Genomic DNA, 19172 nt, shown 5'->3' with positions numbered 1-19172 from the left:
CAAATTTGGGGGGCATTCGACCATTCTTTTTGCAAATAGTTTTTCTGCACTACACTCTTCTCTTTCTGCGACTCTGATGACACAAATGTTAGACATTTGGGGGTTGTCTTAAAGGCCCAGAGGCCCTGTTCATTTTTTCCCCAGTATTTTCTCTCTGTTGTTCAGACTGGATCATTTCTATTGATCTGTCTTCAACTTCATTAGCTCTTTTCTGTGCCATCTCTAGTCTCCTATTGAGACCACTCAGTGACTTTTTATTTCATTTACTGTACTTTTTTAGTTCTGAAATTTCCTTTTGGTTCTTCTGAGTATCTTCTGTTTATTTGCTGAGACTGTCTACTTTCCCATTCTTTTAAAGAGCGGTCACCCTCACTGCATGGAGCATTTCTGTAAAGGCTGCCTTCGAGTCTCTGCAACGATACTACGGCATCTCGGTGCTGGCATCTGGGTGCTGGCATCTGTTGGATTTCTTTTTTCGGGCAAGTTGGGATTTCTCTGCTACTTTGTACACTAAGTATTTGGGGTTGCACACTCAGCGATTTTGGATGTGTATGCTGAGCCATTTTGGATTCATATGCTGACAATTTTGCATTGTATCCTGGACATTTTGAATATTTGAGTTACATGAGATTCTGGGTCTTGTTTAAATCTCCTGGTTCGGTGGTACTTCCAATTCTTGCCTTCTTGCCCAGTCTGCCTGCCACCATGTACTTTTCAGAGTCTGGAAATAGCAGCTTCTTTTATTCTGTCCAGGGCTTATAGCTGCCTTCAGCTGGACGGACAGGATAGAGTGTGCTCCCTCCTTCTTACCTGGAAACAGAACCTGTCTTGATGGGCGAATTAATTAGGCAAAGTAAGCCCATAACCTTAAAAAATTATACCTATAATTTTGATACAGATGCCCCTCCCTCACATTTACATTACCGAATGTTCTTTTCTCTGCGTCACTGCCCACTGCCCACTGTGGTACAGACTTCTTGTGTCTGGGCCTTTCGTGTCCTCTCTGTCCTTTCCCATCCCACCATTGACTGGTCGTTTCCATGTTGGAACTTTGCACAAGGTACTTTTAGAGGAGGCGGGATGAAAAATGTAATGGTATTGGTTTGGGGAGTCGTAAAACCCAGCTCTGCACAGCACTGCGCAGCCTGGAGAGCCCTTGCATGTCCTCTTCTCGCCCCTTAGAGGCACCTGCCAGGCTTGTTGGCCCCTTTCACAGTCAAGGTAAAAGGACTTCTAGATATTTTAAGTGATCTCCTCAAGGCTTCTCAGTTTTGAAGAAGCAGAACCAGGACCAGGTAGACTTCCTGGTCCCAAATCTAATGTACTTACCACAGTTTTGTGCCATGGTCTGACATCTAAGGACTTAACGATTTCACCGTTTGGCTAACCCACCTCACAAAACATTGGCCCTAATCCCTCTCCAAGTCACGCGGTGGTCTGAGATGAACAAGCTTGCTGCAAGATCTTTGGGTCTTAGCCTTAGCAAGGTATGGGTGGCACCCACAATCTCGTAGGGCTCATGGTTCCACCCAGGATAGAATTTGTTCCATTTCTATGAGCTTTCATTCAGTATCTACTATACTTCTGACATAGCCCCAAGCCCATGTGGCAGAAGGATGGATAAGAGCATTCCCATACTCTTGGCCTGTCTGGGTCCCAGGTGGCCCCTGGGACTCTCTGGTGCTCGTGGGACCTGCTAGGAGGCTTTAGTGTGAAGTGTCTGGTTGTCTGAACTCACAAAGGTCTTTTCTGTCTCCTTCCCCTACAGTCCTCCGGACATCACATGAGCAAGAGAAAGAAGCCCTTTCCTGCTCCTTTCAGGAGGCCAAGGCAGCCCTGCAGGTGAGAGGGATTGGGCCAGTCAGTCTCTGAGAGAGTAGGGGAGGACCCGCAGGGAAGCAGTGTGGCGCTCCAAAGCAGCCAAAGCTGGTGGTCTCGGTCCAGGTGTCAGGGACAGAGTTGATTGTTTTCCGTGTCTCCAGGCCCCGTGATGTGGCAACCAGGCTTGAGATTAGGGTTGGCCTATTTTTCCAAGGACCGTTGGGAAGATCTTGGAGACTTCATGGGCCAGGTGCCACCGTGTGATCAGACTGGAGGTGGAGGCACAGGGACCTGTGATGGCCTGAAAGAAGGCATCTGACCCTATGGGGCTGGTCAGGGATTTCCTGGAGGGAATGAGATCTAACCTGGAACCTGGAGGATAGATGGGAATTGTTCAGATGAAGAACGGTAGGAAGGGTGCCTTATGCAGGAAAAACAAAACCAACCCTGAACTGTGCACCTGAAAAAAGTCCAAGGTGGCTAGGATGTAGAGTGGAGTGGGAGAGAGAACTGAGGCTGGAGAGGTAGGCAAGGGCCAAATGGGGGGAGCCTGCGAATCATAGTAAGGGGTTGCATTCTATCCTGAAGGTAATAGGCAGGGTTTTGGTGGAGGGAATTCTCGGCAGGGGAAAGCAATGGAGACAAGAATGTGCAGGTGGAGGAGGGGATGGGGGGGATAAATGGTGATGGACAGAGACTTGACTACCAATGACCTTGAGAGAAATGAGAAGAATGCACCTTACAATTGGAGAAGTGATGTGATATGTGGCTGCAGGAGATGGTGTGTAGTGGGCAGCAGTGAGAGATAAGACTGGAAGCGTGGATTGAGCCCGACTGGGTGTACTTTCAATGTCAAGCTAACACTGGCCTTGAATACCAGGACATTGTCCCCAAGGCTATGGAGAGTCATTAAAAGCCTTGGAATGAGAAGTAGGGCTGTTTGTTTCAAGCAGTGGTTGAAGTGGGTTAAGCCTGCTTTGTTGGGTATGGAAGGGCAAAGACAGACTGAGGAACCTGAGAATGATCTCTCTCCAGGGTGTGGAGAGGTCCACCTCTGCCTTGTGAGCCAGGCTTCCATCATCTCCTTCCTGCTTCCTTCCCCAGGAGACCATAGACGCACTGACCTCACAGCTGGAGGACTTCCGGGCCAAGATGAAGAGGGTAGAGGAGTCCATTCTGAGCCGAGATTATAAGAAGCACATCCAGGTAGGTGGCAGTACACCTGGGGGCCCTTCCTGGAATATCTGGCAAGGTCAGGGTCTGGGCAACAGGAAAGTCCAGTCTGTCTTCTAGGACAGGGCTCGGACTTGACATTCTTAGCTTCACAGGTGTCTGGAAGAAACAGGGTCCCTGTGTCACTGTGGGGAAAGGGAAGGCTCAAAGAGAGGATTATGGGGTAGCAAAGTGCTCAGACTCTGGTTCAGAGAGGACTAGGTGCTAACAGCAAGCCTACCACTTAGCACGAGCAACCTAACCTGCCTGAGCCATGGCTTCCTCATCCGTGGTGCCTCAGTGGGTGTTACTGGGGTAGAATGAGATTCGACATACTGAGCACTTACCATGGGCCAAGACAGGGAGGCGACATCTGTTAAGTCAAATAGTGAGTTGGAGGCAGAATCGGGAGGAGGGAGATAGCCCTTGCCCTTCTGCCTGCTGGTCTGACGACGTCACTCCATGTCCCTGTCTAGGATTACGGGAGCCCCAGTCAGTTCTGGGAGCAGGAGCTGGAGAGCTTGCACTTTGTCATCGAGATGAAGAATGAGCGTATTCATGAGCTAGACAAGCGGCTGATCCTCATGGAAACAGTGGTATGTGGGTGGAAGCAGCTGGGGGGAGGCGGTGTTTCCTGGGAAGGGTGTGCAGGGCACAGGCACCTTGATGAGATCCCACCGGCTTGGACCTGCCGCCTGTGCTGACCCTTGAGACAGCTGAGGCTGGTTTGTGGCCAGTCTGGGTCAAGCAGTGGCTCCCTGTCATGTGGGTCCTGCACTTTTCTTGCTACTCAAGCTGCTGTAACATGACTGACACCGTGGCTAATCAGGAGGGGTTGGCAGATGTCACATGTCCTCAGGCAGGGGCTGAGGAAAGCTGACAAGTCAGACAGATGTGGGAGGCCAGAGTCAGCAAGCACAGGCCTGGGGAGCAGTGGGCGTTAAGGCACAGGTGGCTTCGTCTCCAGGAGAAGGGGACCCTTGGAAACCTAGGGTTGAGTCTGAACAGAGATTCCACTGATCTGGAAGAAGTCTCCGTGCTCCTGGGTGTGCCACAGACGTTTATGTGCATCAGACCATCGCAAACGTCCCACGTGAACTCTGTTCAATCATTTTTATGGCATAGCGTAACAGACACACTCAATTTGATTTTTATATATTATATTCCCTGGCTTTTGGAGAACCAAGAATATCCTTTTTCTTCTGAAATGATGGTAATACGAACAGTGGCTCTATTCTTTTTTTAATGTTCTCATGTGGCAAAAGTAAAAGTTGGCAGGCCTCTGTTCACCCCCTAGTTTTCTTTTCTTTGTTTTAAGTCATCTGGTTGTTCCATGACATGGAACATTTGATCTAGAATGAATCAGTATTTTCAGTGACCACAGATAAGAGGGAGGTGACGGCGCACCTTGTATCATGGGATTTGGTGGCTTCCCGAGCTCGTTCTGATTTGTCACAGAAAGAGAAAAACCTGCTGCTGGAGGAGAAGCTGTCCACCCTCCAACAGGAGAATGAGGACCTCCTTGTCCGAGGCCGCAAGCAGACAGTTGTCTCAAGGTAGCTGTCCCCCTGCCTCCTTTCCTCCCGTCCCTGCCCTTTTTGCCAAAATCTCCAGTTGAGAGTCTCAGGGAAGCCCGGGGGTGTGGACTGACAGGCACAGGCCTCTCCAAGGAACAGGGCTCCTCTTTCTTCGAGAGTCAGGTATCCCCAGGGACCAGCTCTGCCTAGAAACCTAAACCAAGGCCCCGAGTAGTATCTGTCTGTCCCTATCCTGGCTGAGTGCACTTCATGGGGGAGCCCAGTCTCAGAAGGGGGAACCAGAAACGTAGAGCTCAAGAGGTCAAATGAATGGATGAAAGTACACGAATGAGTCAGTTCTAAGGGCAGAGTAAATGACACCTAATACCAAGGGTCAGACATAACTTGTTGAGTAGTTTGCATATCCTCTAAGCCTCCTTATTACTCTAAGAGTGGGACCCCGTTTTTCGCCTTCCCATTTCACGAAGGAGGAAACTGCAACTTGGCAGGAGTAAATGATAACTTGTTCAAGGGTACACAGCTAAGTGTTGGGGTAGCTTTGACCCCAGAGCTGTCCGCCTGTGAGGGCCACTCTCCTTGGTCAACAGATCAAATGGCCACTGTGTTCAAGGTGGACAAGATGGGGCAGTGGGGACCCTGGAGCAGGCTGGTAGCACCTCTAAGGAAGGCATCCTAGAGGGTGGGTTGGTCTCTGCAGTCGCTGGAGGCCCTGAGAGGCAGCCCTGGTCTCTGTCTGCATCCACAGGCAGCTCTCGGAGGACCTGCTTCTCGCCCACGAGGCGCTGGAGAAGGAGTCACAGTTAAGGCGACAGCTCCAGCAGGAGAAGGAGGAGCTGCTCTACCGGGTCCTTGGGGCTGATGCCTCCCCCTCCTACCCTCTGGCCTCTGTCACTCCCACTGAGGTCTCCTTCCTGGCCACATAGGCTTTGGGCCTGGGCAGCCATGACACCTGTGGTCACAGCTCCTGTCCAGGACTTTCCAGAGAAGACAGCAGGAGCCTCTCGTTCTGTTCCCAGGAGGGGACGAGGGCAGGAGTGTGATGGGAGCCAGGGTGTGTGCCCAGTGAGCCCCAGGGGCTTGGGCCACGTAGAATCACCCAGGGGGCCTCAGAGGCCCTGGGAAGCCTTCCGCTGAGTTGGCCCAGGAACGAGCAAGAGGAGCCCTTTCCTCCCTCCCCTCTCTCTGTTCACATCAGGGAGTTTTGAGGCTTTGTCCAGGGGATCCTGTGCCACTTTGACCGCGAGACAAAGAGGATACAACCTCCCAATCCTAACTTGTCAGCTTGGCTGCCAGCTCATCAGCTTACCCCTAGACGTCCCCCTTGTGCCTTGGCCTTCTCTCGGCCTCAGTTTACCGCCCCTCTGAAATGGTTGGGGGAACTGAACAAATGACTCTTATGTCACTACAGTGTCCCATTCTAGGGTCAGACTAGGAGCTGCCGGATGGGGGAGGAAGTGGGCCAGACCCTGTGAATCAACTGGGGCAAGTGAGCGGCTGGGAGGGGGTCACTAGCAGCCCTTGGGGCTGGCCGTGCCAGGGGTCAATCCAGCCAAGGCAGGGGCCAGGCAGGGAGACAGACAGGCCACTGCTCCTGGTCCCACCCAGAATCTAGTCAGCTCAGGGGTGATGGCCAGAGTGCCTCCCCCTTGACCAGGCAAAGGTCACTCAGCCCTCCAGGTCCCTCACTCTCAGTGCCCTGTGGGCACAGGGGCCACTGGGCAGGTCTGAGTACACTCCACGGCCAAAGCTGGGACCTCATCTCTGTACAGATGAGGAAACCTAGGTAGGGACTAGGACTCACAAGGCCGCGACTGGGACCTCCTCTGTCATCCAGGTCTTATCTTGTGCTTTTTCTTTCTCCCCAGGCTCTGGGAAGATCAGATGTGTGACAGTCTTTCTCCTCCTTCCTCTTTCTACCTGGTCCCACCCACTTCCGGTTTCTCTTTTACTCCTACTTGCATCTTAACTCCTCCCCCCTCCCCTGACCCCAGGCCCCTAGAACCTGGCTGTCCGCTTCCCCACCAGTGCAAAGGGGTGGCTGCAGGAACTCACCTCAGCAGGCCTGTCCAGCCCTGACATCTGTGGACTTAAGATTCTGTCAGGAAGCTTCGGGTCAGCTGGAGGCCATAATAACAACCTTCCCTTGTGTAGAGCACTCAGGTGCACCGCCCTCCTCTGATGTGTGGAACTGCTGTGAAGCAGGTTCCTACCCCTCTTCATCATGGAAGCAGACTGAAGCCCCCAGCCCCAGCCCCCTGGCCCTGGGCCAGCACCTAGGCAAAATTAGCCCACTAGAGCTAAGGCTTCCTCCGTCATCCCAGACTGCGTTCCATGTTCTCCATCATCCCAGGCCGCCTTCTTCATCCATTTCTAGTTCTGGGAGCTCAGCAGGGCCCGGGGCTGCTTCTGCAGTGACCGGCAAACAGGTCATCCAGGAGCCTTGGGGCAGCTCTGGAGTGAATCACGCACATACTTCTTCACCTGACTTTCCCCAAAGCCTGTCTGGGATGCACTAGTTCATTGGACTTTAATAAGGAAAAACGAGAAAAGAACTGGTGGCCAAGTACTTTGAGAAACTCCAGGTTCGATCAGATTAAACAGATCTGCAAACTGCAGGACTTCTCAGAACCTTTAATAGCTAACGTCCTTTGCAAATTCCCCAGAAAGAAGCAAAGTATTCGGAATTTCCTGAGCTCCTTCGACTGAGTGTCAGAGCACTTGAGGCTGCGGAATGCCCTTTAGAAAACATTGTCCTAATGGGAGGGGCTGGGCTGGAAAAGGGGCCAGTTGTGGGGAGCAGGGTGCCCCTCCTGTGGCCTGGGGTGCGTGGGAGGAGACAACTGTGGTCAGAGCCTTACCATGGGGCAGACAAGCTTTGGAAACCAAATAGAGCTCCCAGTACTATTCACCTGGCCTCTGTGTTTTCCTGGGAGAGGGAAGAGAGGGGTCCTTGTCCTTCCCTAGGAGGAAGGAAGACCTCTGCTAGAGGCAGGCATCTTGGAGGAATAAGTCCTGGGGCCTGGGTGACTCGGCAGGTTCTGGGATCCCTCCTTGGGTACCGGTGTCCCATGGGCCCCCGCTTTGCCCAGCTTCAGGACCTGGGGTTGGCATGGAGGCTGACTCTCAGACCAGGTCAGGGCTTGGAGTGAGGCGGTGAGGTTGAAGTAAGGGGTAAAAGTAGAGGCGGGAGAGTGTCAGGGATGAGGTTCTCTCTGCCCTCTGGGGGCACCTTCTTGGCATAAAAAACACCAAAGTTCACACAGTGACCTGCTCCTGCTTCTGCCCACTGCTCCACAGCCAGATGCCTGCAGCCAGCCAGGGAGGGAGCTAGGAAGGGGCAGGGGAGACTCAAGGGCTTCGGGTCACATGGACATGGGTGGTGGCAGTCCCAGTGCCCTGAAGGTTGGTGGCCCGGCAGGTGTAGATGCCAGCATCCCCCACCCGGGCCTCTTCCACATACAGTGAGCTCCCTGCCTCCTGCTGTACCTGGCCCTCCCGGCGTACCACGTCGGCCCACTCGCTGACGTAGGGGGGTCGGCCCAGCTGTAGGAGACAAAGAGAACTGTCAGCTTCCCCAAAAGCCATCTCTGACTCAGGCACCAGCATGCAGGTAAGAGGCACCAGGTAGCCTTCAGGGAAAGGGGAAGCGACTTGTCCAAGACCACACCTCAGTGTCAGAGCACCCGAAAGGCCGGGTTCTTTGTGGAAAATGTGAAGCTTCACAAGTCCCTGTAGGGCAGCTGGGGTCTCCTCCCTGCTCACAGAGGTGCAGCAGGTAGCTCAACCCAGAGCAGCACCCCCTAGGGTGGGTGTTGTGGTGCCCTGGTCCTGGGGGGACATTAATGGGTACTCTCTCCACAAAGGAGGGATGTGGGGGAACCATTATCCAAATTGTTGGGGAACACCGAGCAAGCAAAGTTAGATTGGGGTGACTCAGACCACTGAGTCTGTCACGTGTGCAGGTTTTGAATCTCTGATGTGGGTGATGGTTATAAGAGGCAGTTTTTCCTAAGAACACACTTTTGGGGTGGGGGGGGTGGTACTCTACCATTCCAAGGGACATGTTTGGGGAAATGTTGACAGAGTGAAACGGGTTTCCCAACCATCTGCATGTTCTTTTCCCCTTTTTGGGTCTCAGCTTCCACTTTTGACAAGCGGGAAAACGATTCCCACCATTTCTATGTCCTAAAGCCTCTGGGGGCAGGCTCACCTTCACCCAGGCCTCCCCCCAAGGCTCACGTCAAATCCCAGCTCTTCCAGAAACCCCTTTTAAGAATTCCTGACGCTGCGTCGCCATCATGGCAGAGTGAAAAGACTCCTTTGTTTCTCCCCTTAAATTTACAACAAGTTGGACATTTAGAACTCAAAGGATCCCCAGCTCAACACACAGGCACTCCTGGAAGGCCCACACATCGGGACATCTGAAGGTGGTGTATGGGAATGAGTAGGGACGGGGAAGGACGGGGACTGCCGCAACAGAGGCGGCTCGGTGCCCACTGTGACTCCAGCAAGCGAGGGACGGTGGAAGAGTGGAGCTGCGGCCCTCACACTAAGGCCTGGGGTGTGAGGGGGACAGAAGAAATTTCCCTCTGGGGGAAAATAAAAGGCCTCTCGCTGCTCTTTTCCCCATCGCAGCAGAGCTGGTAGAGGTGACTGAGAAGCCTTAAACAACACAGCGGTGCCAACAGCCGTTCCTGCAGGGGGCAGAGCCATGAATCATGAACTTGCCTCCCCTGCCCTACCGATCCCAGCAGAGCCAACAGAGGCAGTGAGATGCCTCCAGAAACACAGCAGGGCACCAGCCATTAGTGAAAAGGAGGTAGCTCCAGGGGCTCACCCAGCAAGGCCGTTCTCCACCACCCACCACATTCCCCCACCACAGTGATCATGCCCTGTAACCGAGGGGAGCTGGTCACAGAGGGGACAACACCATCCAGTGGGTTTGCAGCATTTTCCTCAATCTAAATGATGCCACTCCATCGCTAGCCCAGGTGTGCAGATGTGCAGGGAAGAGACAACAAAACCTTGTGCTATCGCACCTGTAAACAGGAAAACAGAAGAAAGCACTCGGCCTGTAAACACGCTGAGTTGATGAGGGCAAAACAGAGTCTAAACAACAAAAGAGCACACTGCTGCCGCCGCTCAGGCAGAGAGACAGTCCGTCAAACCCCGTGAACAACCGAGGAACCTTGGGAGCGCAGAAAGAAAACGAAAAGTCTCCAGGAACCAAACTCAAAGTCATGGAAGACTGATTGAAATGACAGAGAATTTGAGGCTGCAGTTATGAGGAAACCCCGTGATATAAAAGAAACCTCAGAGAGGCAGTTAAATGAGCTCAGGAATAAAATTAGGAATGCATTCGAAAACATTGGAAATGGAGTAGATCAGATGGAAGACAGAATTCATGAACTTGAAGGCAGAAACCTAGGAATAACCCAGGAGGAAGAGAGAATTAAGAGTTTTTTAAAATAAAAGCACTCCACAAGAACTATCTGACTACATCAGAAAGAGCACCCTAGGGTAGTAAGTATACCAGGAGAAGGAGAGAGGGAGAAGGGACAGAAAGCATACTCAACAAAGTAATTTATGAAAAGAACTGGAATTCAGAATGAAGGAGCTAATAGAACACATAATTATACGAACACAAAAAGACCTTCCCCAAGACACATTTTCTTCAAACTCAAAAATCAATGACAAAGAAAGAATTCTCAACGCAGCCAGGGAAAAAAGACTGTAACCTACAAAGGAAACCTTAGATTATCATCAGATTTCTCACTAGAAGCATTATAAGACAGGAGAGAGTAGAAAGAAATACTTAAAACATTGACAGAGTTAAATCAGCCAAATATTTTCTCCAACAAAGTTATCTTTTAGGTTTGAAGGAGAAATAAAGGCATTCCCAGGCAAACACAAGCTGAGAGAATTTCCTACCACAAGCTCCACACTATAAGAAATGTTGAAGGAGCTCTTCTACCAGAAACAAAAAGACAAAAGTACACAAAACTCTGATTATAAGACTAACAGACGGAAACAAGCCCCATTTCCGTGTGATTTGGGCCAGTTTGGTCTCCGCTTGAGTGTCACCTTAGAGAAGGTGTCCTGCCCGCTCTGTCTGAAATACAGCTGGTCACGTTTCTGTTTTGTCTTTGACTAGCTCGTGGTATTCTCTGGATGACTGCGTTGCTCACTTCCCCTCCCTGTTCAGACTGTAAGCTCACGCCTAGCGATCTACTGCCTCATCAGTGTAGTCTCGGCACCTCGTGCCATGTCTGGCCTGTGGGGGGTGCTCAATAACTGTTGTTGGATAAATTAACAAAGGAACATTTTTATACAATAACCTGAGAAGTAGCTCTGTTTGACAAATGAGGAAACTGAGGCCCAGGAAAGGGAAGTGACTTGTCCAGGGTCACTCAGAGGAGCAGTGTCAGAGTTGGGACTAGAGTCACTGTTCATCGGCTGCCCCCGTCCAGCAGTGGTTCTACTCTGCTGTGATCGCTCCTGGCTCTCGTCCTAACCCTTCACCCCCTCACCCCTGCCCCAACACACCACCACACACACATGCTCACAGCCTCCTCTCACCCTCTGCTTACCTTCTGCCCTGGGTACTCCCAGCTGAAGTCCACAGTGATCTCCGGCTCACTCAGAACCGTGCAGGTCACACTGAAGTTCTCTCCCAGTAGGACCGACGCTGCTGAAGCTTGGATGGTGGGTTTGGGGGACGAAAATGGGTCTGCCATGGAGAAGATGGGAGAGAAATGGGGACAAACATGTCAAATTGATTGTTACAATGATTGAACAGAATGAGTGAAATAGTTAAATTGGCAGAGGATGAAGGGTTGAGGTGGTTGAATTGATAAAGGATGGGTAGATGATGGAGCAGTTGATTGACAGGATTGTGAATGGAATGGTTGATTTGAGGGAGGATGGATGAATGGAATAATGTGACTTGATTAAGAATAAGTGGATGAACAAGAAGGCTGAACTGATGCAGGTCAGCTCAATAGCTGATTGGCTGGCTATGTCTGGACAAGACGGTTGGCTACACAGAATGGTGTTGGAAGGTGATTGGTGGTTTAGAGCTCCATAATCCACAGATCCCAAACTGAGGCTCCCAAAGGAGGCATCCCTCCCCAAATCCTGCCCTGCCCTGCCCTGCCTGCCCACCCAGAGCCCTAGGTTCACGCACACTTGATGTAGATCAGCATGTACTTGGTGGAAATCTGTCGTATGCCTCCTAGGCTGGCCAAGCAGAAGAGGGAGCCAGCCAAGGAAGCTTGGGGCTGGTGGATGGTGAAGCCCTTCTTCACGTCAAAGGAGATATCCGTCCCGTCCACTGGGACCTCCTCTGGGGGGAACTCTCGATGCAGCGTCACCTGGGCCAGGGGGTTGGTCACCTGGCAGGGAAGCAGGACTGGCTGATGGCTGCGTAACTGAACCATTTCATAATAATTCTCTGTGGGGACAAAGAGCTCTTCTGGGTCTGGGAAGAAAGGAGGGAGAGAGAAGAATGAGTTTGGGGCAGATTTATTGTCCCCTGATGCTCTGTCACCACTCATGAGCACAGGGTCCTTTGTGGGGACTTGAAATGCCACTTCCCCTGCCCATCTCCAATCTCCATGTTCTTTCCTCTCTGGTAAGAGGTTCTGGACTAGGTTGCTGAAGCCCAGCCTGCTAGTTCCAGCTTTTGTCATTAGTTTGCTGTGCATCTTAAACAAATCTCTTTCCCTCCCCGATCTTTAGCGTCTTCATTAGTACATTGGGAGGGTTCAGATGGCTTGGTCTCTGAGGGCCCTTCTATGTGAAAAGTAGTACAGGAAGTACTGAACTTGAAGTTGAGGTTTCTGATTTGATTCCCAATCCTGCCACCCACTAGCTGTAAAATCTTAAGAAATCACTGCCTTCCTCTGAGGCTTTGTTCTTCTATGTCAAGTAGGAGTGACAATCGCATTTGGCCTACTTTGCCGAGCTGATGAGAAGCAAAAGGGATACCGGATATGAGGCACCAGGCCTGTGGGAGGCACACGTTTATCAAACTCTTTCAAGGTGTTCTTGGCCACATAGTCTGAGGTCAGACTCTTGGGGGCACAGTGGTGCGGTGAGTAGGAATTATCTGGGGACCAGTTTTCTAGAGCAGTGCTGTCCGGCAGCACCTTCCAACACGATGGCACATGTTCTGCACCCGGCTGTCCGATGTGTAACCACTGGCCGCAGGTGGCTGTCGAGCGTTTCAAATGCAGCTGGTGCAACTGAGGAACTAGTGTTACACTTTATTTCACTTTAAGTAACTTGGATTTAAAGAGCCACGTTGGTTTAGTGGCTTCTGTATTGAATAAAACGGCTCTAAGGTCAGACAAATGCAGTGGTTAACTCTGGCTGAATATCACAATCCCTTGAGGTGCTTTTAAAATGACCAGTACCCGGTGCCACACCCAGACCAAGTAGATCAGAACCCTACTGGAGGGGGTGTGGGATCAGAGGTTTTAAAGATCCACAGTGAACCTCCTGGGCAACCAGAGTCGGAAAGCACTGTGTCTTCCAAATCTTCCCAGAGACAGGACTTCCCTGTAGGACTTGTTGGCATCCCAGGCTTAATGGGCACAAGGCCTAGGAATCTGTGTTTTACCAGGTTTCCAGGTGACACTGAGTCAGGGTGGAACCTCTAGACTGGGCAATCATTAGTGTTATGGTTGGATCTGAGTAAGGGGAGACCCAGCTGCTTCTAGAAGAGGCATCTGTTTCCTCAGTGGAATGCAGCTGGACTCCTCGGTTCTCCATGGAATCAGCCATGGAGTCCCCGAATGTCACAGGAAGGATTTTGGAGAACCCCTCGCATAATTCCTACATTTCACAGGTGGGACTAAGGGGAAGGACTTAAGACAGTTAGGTTGGGAGGACTGTCCTGCACTGAGGTTCTGGGAGACCCTGACTCCAGGGCACCTGTGAAGAAAATAAAGGTTTTTCCCTGGCGGCCCTGGTCTTCTGGGCAGGCGGCATCCTGGCAGGCCCAGCAACTGTATTCCCCTGTGTCCGCGCCCGTGGAGTTCACCAGCTGTAACCGGCTGTGTTGCTTGAAGTGCCTGATTCTGAAAGACAGTCGATGGGGGCCCCCGATGGGGATGGCTTGAGACACCTAGTAGCAGCATTTGGGTGGTTGACAGCCCTCCTTCCCAACTTTCATCACCCCACCCACCCAGATCCCCTTCCCCAATGGAGATGTCAGGCTTTGTATGGGCCCCACCCACAGTTTCTGATTGGCTCGCCTATCCCACACGCAACTTCTAATTGGCCCATCTACTCCCCATTGACTGTGCCCACACATTGCAAGTGGCATCCCCCAAACTCCTTTGTGCTCCTTGGCTCCTACCTTATGTCCCTTTGTCCAGGTTAGCAAATGCCCTCTGAGCACCTCCACCTGCCAAAGGAGGCAGAGTCCCCAGAATTCTCATTTTAAGAGACTTAATTGAGAGAGAGTAGACAAATCTTCTGAACCCAGTTTTATAATGGGAAGCCTTGTCTCCCATTCTGTAAAACCGCTGTGCATCTATGGGTCTTAGGAGCCCATCTTACTGCTTCTTTTAGATGCCTGTAGTTGTACATAATGGGGTGCCCAGTGCAGGTCCTGGGCTATTTCAATCCCTGTAAAGACTGTTAATAAACTGACCCCCCTCTCCCCCCGGCCCAGCCAGGCTGTCGCAGGAGTCCCTCCAGCCCATACCTGAGGCGCCCCTCACCCTCCGCTTCCAGGTATGCAGGCACCCTCCAGTGGACCACCTTTCCCCGGCAGCGCAGCTCCAGGGACTCCCCAGCTCTCAGGCTCAGAGAGTCGCCCACCTTCTGGAATCGACCCCTCCCTACCACCTGGGTCAGGATGGAGGGGGCCGGTGGGCTGGGAGCTGCAGGCTCCACACGAGTCTCCATCTGCAGGGACTTCCGTCTCCGGTCTGATTTGGGTTTTCTCCCACCTGGGGCTCCCGAGGGCTTCCCCGCACCGGGGCTGGCTGCTCTGCCACCCCTCTCTGTCTGAGCCTTTGGAGTTCTGCCACGCTCCTGGATGTCAGCTGCAGGGGAGACAGGACAGGATTGGGGCACCTTGGAGGGAAAGGGCCTTTCAATGATCTGAGGAAGTTTCGGTAGTTTGGGGGAGGTTTATTCTGAGTTCTTTACATGGGAAGAGCACTTAACAGTTCACAGAGAATACTGCTCCCCCAAACACACTCTGGTTTAATCCTTGCTGTAGCCCCCAAAGGCCACCCAGTGAGCATTTACCACCCCCTTTACAGGATGGGAAACTAAGCCTCAGAGAGATCAGCTGGGCTCAGCACACTAACGAGGTGACCTGGAACACTGAAGTTCGGCATCTAAAAACAAAGATTCTCCGAGGCAGTATCTAGGCCACTCCAGAGAAGGGGTGCAACCCTGGACGAGCCGATGGAACAGGTGCTTCAGAGCCAGTCGTGTTGGGGATTTCCGTCTCTGCTCTGCTCCAGATGAGCTGTGTGACCTTGGCCAGGTCACTTAAGTTTCCTGAGCACATTCTCTTCATTTATGGTAGAAAATGAGAACAAGAGCACCTGCGCTTCGCTTCATTGTGCTTCACAGACGTTGTGGGTTTTTACAAACCCGCCACCAGCAGGAAGATTACAGCTCGCTTTATTGAGATGCTCTCTGTACTGTAGCTCCGAGGTCTGCCTGTGTTGTGTATGTTAAATGAGTATATACTCAAAGCACTTAGCACAGTGCCTGGCCTCTAATAGCCAAGAAATAGTCATCATGAACAGTTTACTCATTTCTGTTGCTGCTAGAACAAATGGCCATAAGCTTAGTAGTTCAAAACGACACCAATTCTTCACCTGACAGTTCTGGAGCTCAGAAGTCTGACATGGGTCTCACTGGCTAAGATCAAGGTGTTGAGCGGGAAAATCTGTTCCTTGCCTCCCCCGGCTTCTGGAGGCTGCCCATGCCCTTGGCTATGGCCCCACTTCTCCGTCTTCAAAGCCAGCAATGAGGGACGAAGCCTTCCTCACGCAGCCGTCTCTCTCTGGTTCTCTTGTCAGACTCCCTCCCTTACTTTTAAGGATGCTCGTGATTCTACTGGGTGAATAATCCAGAATACTCTCTCTATGTTACCGTCAGTTGATTAGCAACTCTAATTCTACCTGCAGCCTTCACTCCACTCTGCCATGTGAGGTTCTGGGGATCAAGAGGTGGACACCTTTGGGAGCACGTTATTCTGTCTGCCACAAATAGTGTATTTTTAAAAATCCAAATATAAAGCTAATACTTTAATAGCCAAACATCCCTAGATAGAGGCCTTCTATGAAGCAAGCCAGTCAGAGAGCAGGATACGAGAAGGGCAGGGGTACCTCCTGGCTCTGATTGCCCTAATTGAAAGGCTGCCATCAGAGCAGTGGGCGGGAGGAAGTCCCTGGACTCTGGGTCTGGACCCCTGTTGGGCCTGGAGTTGAAATCGGACCAAGGGCTGGGTCAGAGTGGCTCCCACAGCTGGGGCTGTCCTGGCCGGATCCGACAGGGCCCACCGCGAGCCCTGATTACAGGGTGGCTGCAAACACGTCTTCATTAGTGGAGGCTCCACTTCCCAGGACTGTGGGCTGTGGGACCACATGGGCAGGGCTCCCTGGGAGCCGTCACAAGATGTCAACAGCTTTGGGGCTTCTCAGCTTGCCAAGCCAACAGGTCATGTAGGCAACTTCAGGGAATGTCGTTTCATTTCAGGACCTGATGATGATGATGATGATCCTAACTAAAACCCCGGGGCCCCTGGGCCCCCTGCAGAGCGCCAGCTGAGCTTTATCTTCTCTCACACTCTCAGGGCCCCGCCAGAAAGCCTTCACAGACACCCCCATTTCACAGATGAGGAAACCAAGTGCCATGTATGCATCTGCCCAAGGGCCCTGTCTGATACTAGCACGTCGTATCTCTCTTCTTGCTGTGTCTAGGTCCCAGTTTTTGCATCTATAAAATGAAGAGGTTGGACTAAACCAAAGCTTTTGAAGTTTAAAAGCAAACCAAGCAATAGATAAAGCCCAGCTAGCAAAACCCTCTCTTGAAACATAGTAAGGTCCATGACAAAAAATAATAACAGCATTGTTCTGGATAAAGGGGTGGGGGCTGGAAACCCACCCATCCAGCTTTTCAATCACTATTTCCCCTCTGTCTCCCACCCCTGTGCAGGAAATAGGACAATAGAATTATTCTTTAGAGCATAGCTTTTTGAAAATTTATTTTCTTTAATTGATTCCAGAGAGAGGGGAAGGGAGGGAGAAAGAGGGGAGAGGAACATCGATTGATTACCTCTTGCACAAGCTCCGACTAGGGACTGAACCCACAACCCACGTATGTGCCCTGACTGGGAATTGAACCTGTGACCTTTTGGCTTGCTGGACAATGCCCATCCAACTGAGCCACACCAGCCAGGGCGAGAACAATTTTTAAATCCCTGGGCCAGGTGACTCTCAGGGATCCTTCTCAGCGCGCATGTTCTGAATGTCTGAGATCACATCACCTCCACTATCCTCCACCCCTCCACTCCTCCTTCAAGTAACTCTGCAATTTCAACCACCAACCCTTTGCTAAGCTGCTTCTTACCAGGAAGATGCCTGCCCCTTCCCTTCTGTCTGAAGCTCCCTAAATAACATCTGATAGCACCACATGGGAATATCTCCAGTAGCATCTGGAAGAGGAAATCTGGGATGACACCATCCCTCCAAATCCTGTTCCAAGCCCAGCTATTCATTCTCTTGCAGAGATCATTCCAGTCCCAGTCTCTCCCTGGGGTGGCTGGAAGTGGAGAGGGGGAGGAAAAGTCTGCTGGGGCCCCTGCCTCCCCGAGGATCTGTCTTCTATCGGGTTCTGGGCTAGATATTCTTCAGGCTGTGCTCCTCAGGGAGCCCTCCAACGGTTGCTCTTTGTGAGCAAAATGATAGGCTCTCGGAGTCGAAGAACCTCGGAATAAACACTCAGGCTTTTAGAATTATATAATCTTGGTGTGACCAGGTATAATCAGGGTCTTCACAATTAAAATAATATCGCCACCACTTATCGAGTATTGACGTGCGAGGCTCTAGACTGAACGTTTATATACTTGACGTCATTTAACCCTCAAAACCACCCTGTAATTTTGAGATTACTGTTATCCCCACTGTACTCCTGAATAAACTGAGTCTCAGGGACTATGTTATCCAGTCTTGTACATCTGAGTCGCTACTAGACTTAGAGGGGCAGCCTCTGGCTTCAGGTCCGAGAGGGCTGCTGGCTCCGGAAAGGGCTTGGGAGGTCGCGCAGCCCATCCTTGTCATTGTGCGGAGGAAGAAGCTGAGCTCGCAGAGGTGACAGGACCCAGGCCGGGTGGCCCAGACAGTGAGAGGAGGAACAGAGCTTAGACACCAGGGCCCCAGCGCTCACTCCCCTTCCCCATGCATCAGCAGGGCACTCCTGGGAAAGGCGGGCGCAGGGGGCCTCTCAGGACACCCCGGGGGCTGGAAGGAGAGCTCCATACCTGAAAAGACACAGATGAGCAGGCAACAGGACAGGAAGCAGAGGGTTCTGGGGTCCATGGTGAGAGACCTGGAGCTGTGATGCTGATGTGGCCGCAGCTGCTGCAGGGGACGGATTGTTGGGGCTGGCAGGGTGTGAGCAGGGAACGTAGTGGCGTGAGACCCCTGGGAGAGGGAGGGGAGGAGACCTGATTTCAAAGGCAAATCAAAGTCCCAAGTCCTGGCTTCTCCAGGACTCCAAACAAAATTCTTTTCTCTGGATTCCCTCTGGCCAAGGTGAATGGAGCTATTCAGAGCCCTGCTCAGGGAAAAACAGTCCAGCCGCCAGGAGATGAGGGTCCCCAAGGCCAGATAGGCGGAGCCGGGAGGCAGCTGGAGGGGCTATTGAAGGTCACAGGAGGGTCGTGGAGGAAGAGGACAGGAATATTTGAGGACAAAATAGGTGAGTGTGGTCAGGAGGCAGGAGGGGCTTGAACCGGACTTAAAGCAGGGCTTGGCTCTTGCCCCTGGGCCACATCTGCCGGCCAATGGCTTTTGCACGGCCTGTGAGCTAAGAATAGTTTTCACATTTTTAAGTGATTAAAAGAATTCGGTGACACATGAAAATTACATGAAATTCAAATCGCAGTGTCCATAAATAAAGATGTATTGGAGAACGGCCACACTCACTCTCGCGTGTACGGTCCAGGCTGCTTTGCATGATGACAAGTGACACACGGCCCACAGAGCCTAAAATGTTTACTGTCTGGGCATTGGCAGAAAAAGTTTGTTAACCCTTGCTCTAAAGGATGGTATTTTGGGAAAAAAATTTTACTTAAGTAAATAATAGGTAAATAAAATTGATTCTCAAAAAAAATTACAGATGAAGCTTAAAATGGTTTGACACTGCACATATTTTTCTTAAATTTGCTTTTTTTTTTCCCTTTAATCTCAGCAATGTGCCTGGTCCCTTATATAGACCTACCTTTCTACTTTTTAAAGTGCTACATTCTGTGGCTCAGCTCTGCTAGAGTTTATCCATTCTCTTACCAAAGGACTATTAGGTTGTTTCAATTTAGGTTGTCTCCAGTGTTTTGCGATTGGAAAC

General features: G+C 51.4%; 3 protein-coding genes across 3 annotated transcripts in view; 1 reads left to right on the top strand and 2 right to left on the bottom strand.

Annotated features, from left to right (window-relative positions):
* CCDC69 (coiled-coil domain containing 69) overlaps window positions 1-5849 on the top strand; it is a 28372-nt gene extending 22523 nt beyond the window's left edge. Inside the window, exons 5-9 of the mRNA XM_053927419.2 lie at window positions 1769-1842; window positions 2926-3027; window positions 3510-3629; window positions 4492-4589; window positions 5317-5849. Of these exons, the coding sequence (XP_053783394.2) occupies window positions 1769-1842; window positions 2926-3027; window positions 3510-3629; window positions 4492-4589; window positions 5317-5494 (572 nt within the window). The 3' untranslated portion in view covers window positions 5495-5849. The remainder of the gene's footprint in view (window positions 1-1768; window positions 1843-2925; window positions 3028-3509; window positions 3630-4491; window positions 4590-5316) is intronic.
* MYOZ3 (myozenin 3) overlaps window positions 1-19172 on the bottom strand; it is a 373398-nt gene that overhangs the window by 84959 nt on the left and 269267 nt on the right. The window lies entirely within an intron of this gene.
* Window positions 7532-18145, bottom strand: LOC112319692 (platelet-derived growth factor receptor-like protein). Its single transcript, XM_053927418.1, is given in 7 exon segments — window positions 7532-7669; window positions 7920-8114; window positions 11162-11301; window positions 11758-12051; window positions 13509-13654; window positions 14287-14629; window positions 18088-18145. Coding segments are annotated over 7 exon segments (1314 nt in total).

The sequence above is a fragment of the Desmodus rotundus genome, chromosome 6 (assembly GCF_022682495.2).
Source record: "Desmodus rotundus isolate HL8 chromosome 6, HLdesRot8A.1, whole genome shotgun sequence".
NCBI classification, from domain to species: domain Eukaryota; kingdom Metazoa; phylum Chordata; class Mammalia; order Chiroptera; family Phyllostomidae; genus Desmodus; species Desmodus rotundus.
The sequence above is the reverse complement of the archived record's forward strand: the minus strand, read 5'-3'. Positions and strand labels throughout refer to the sequence as shown.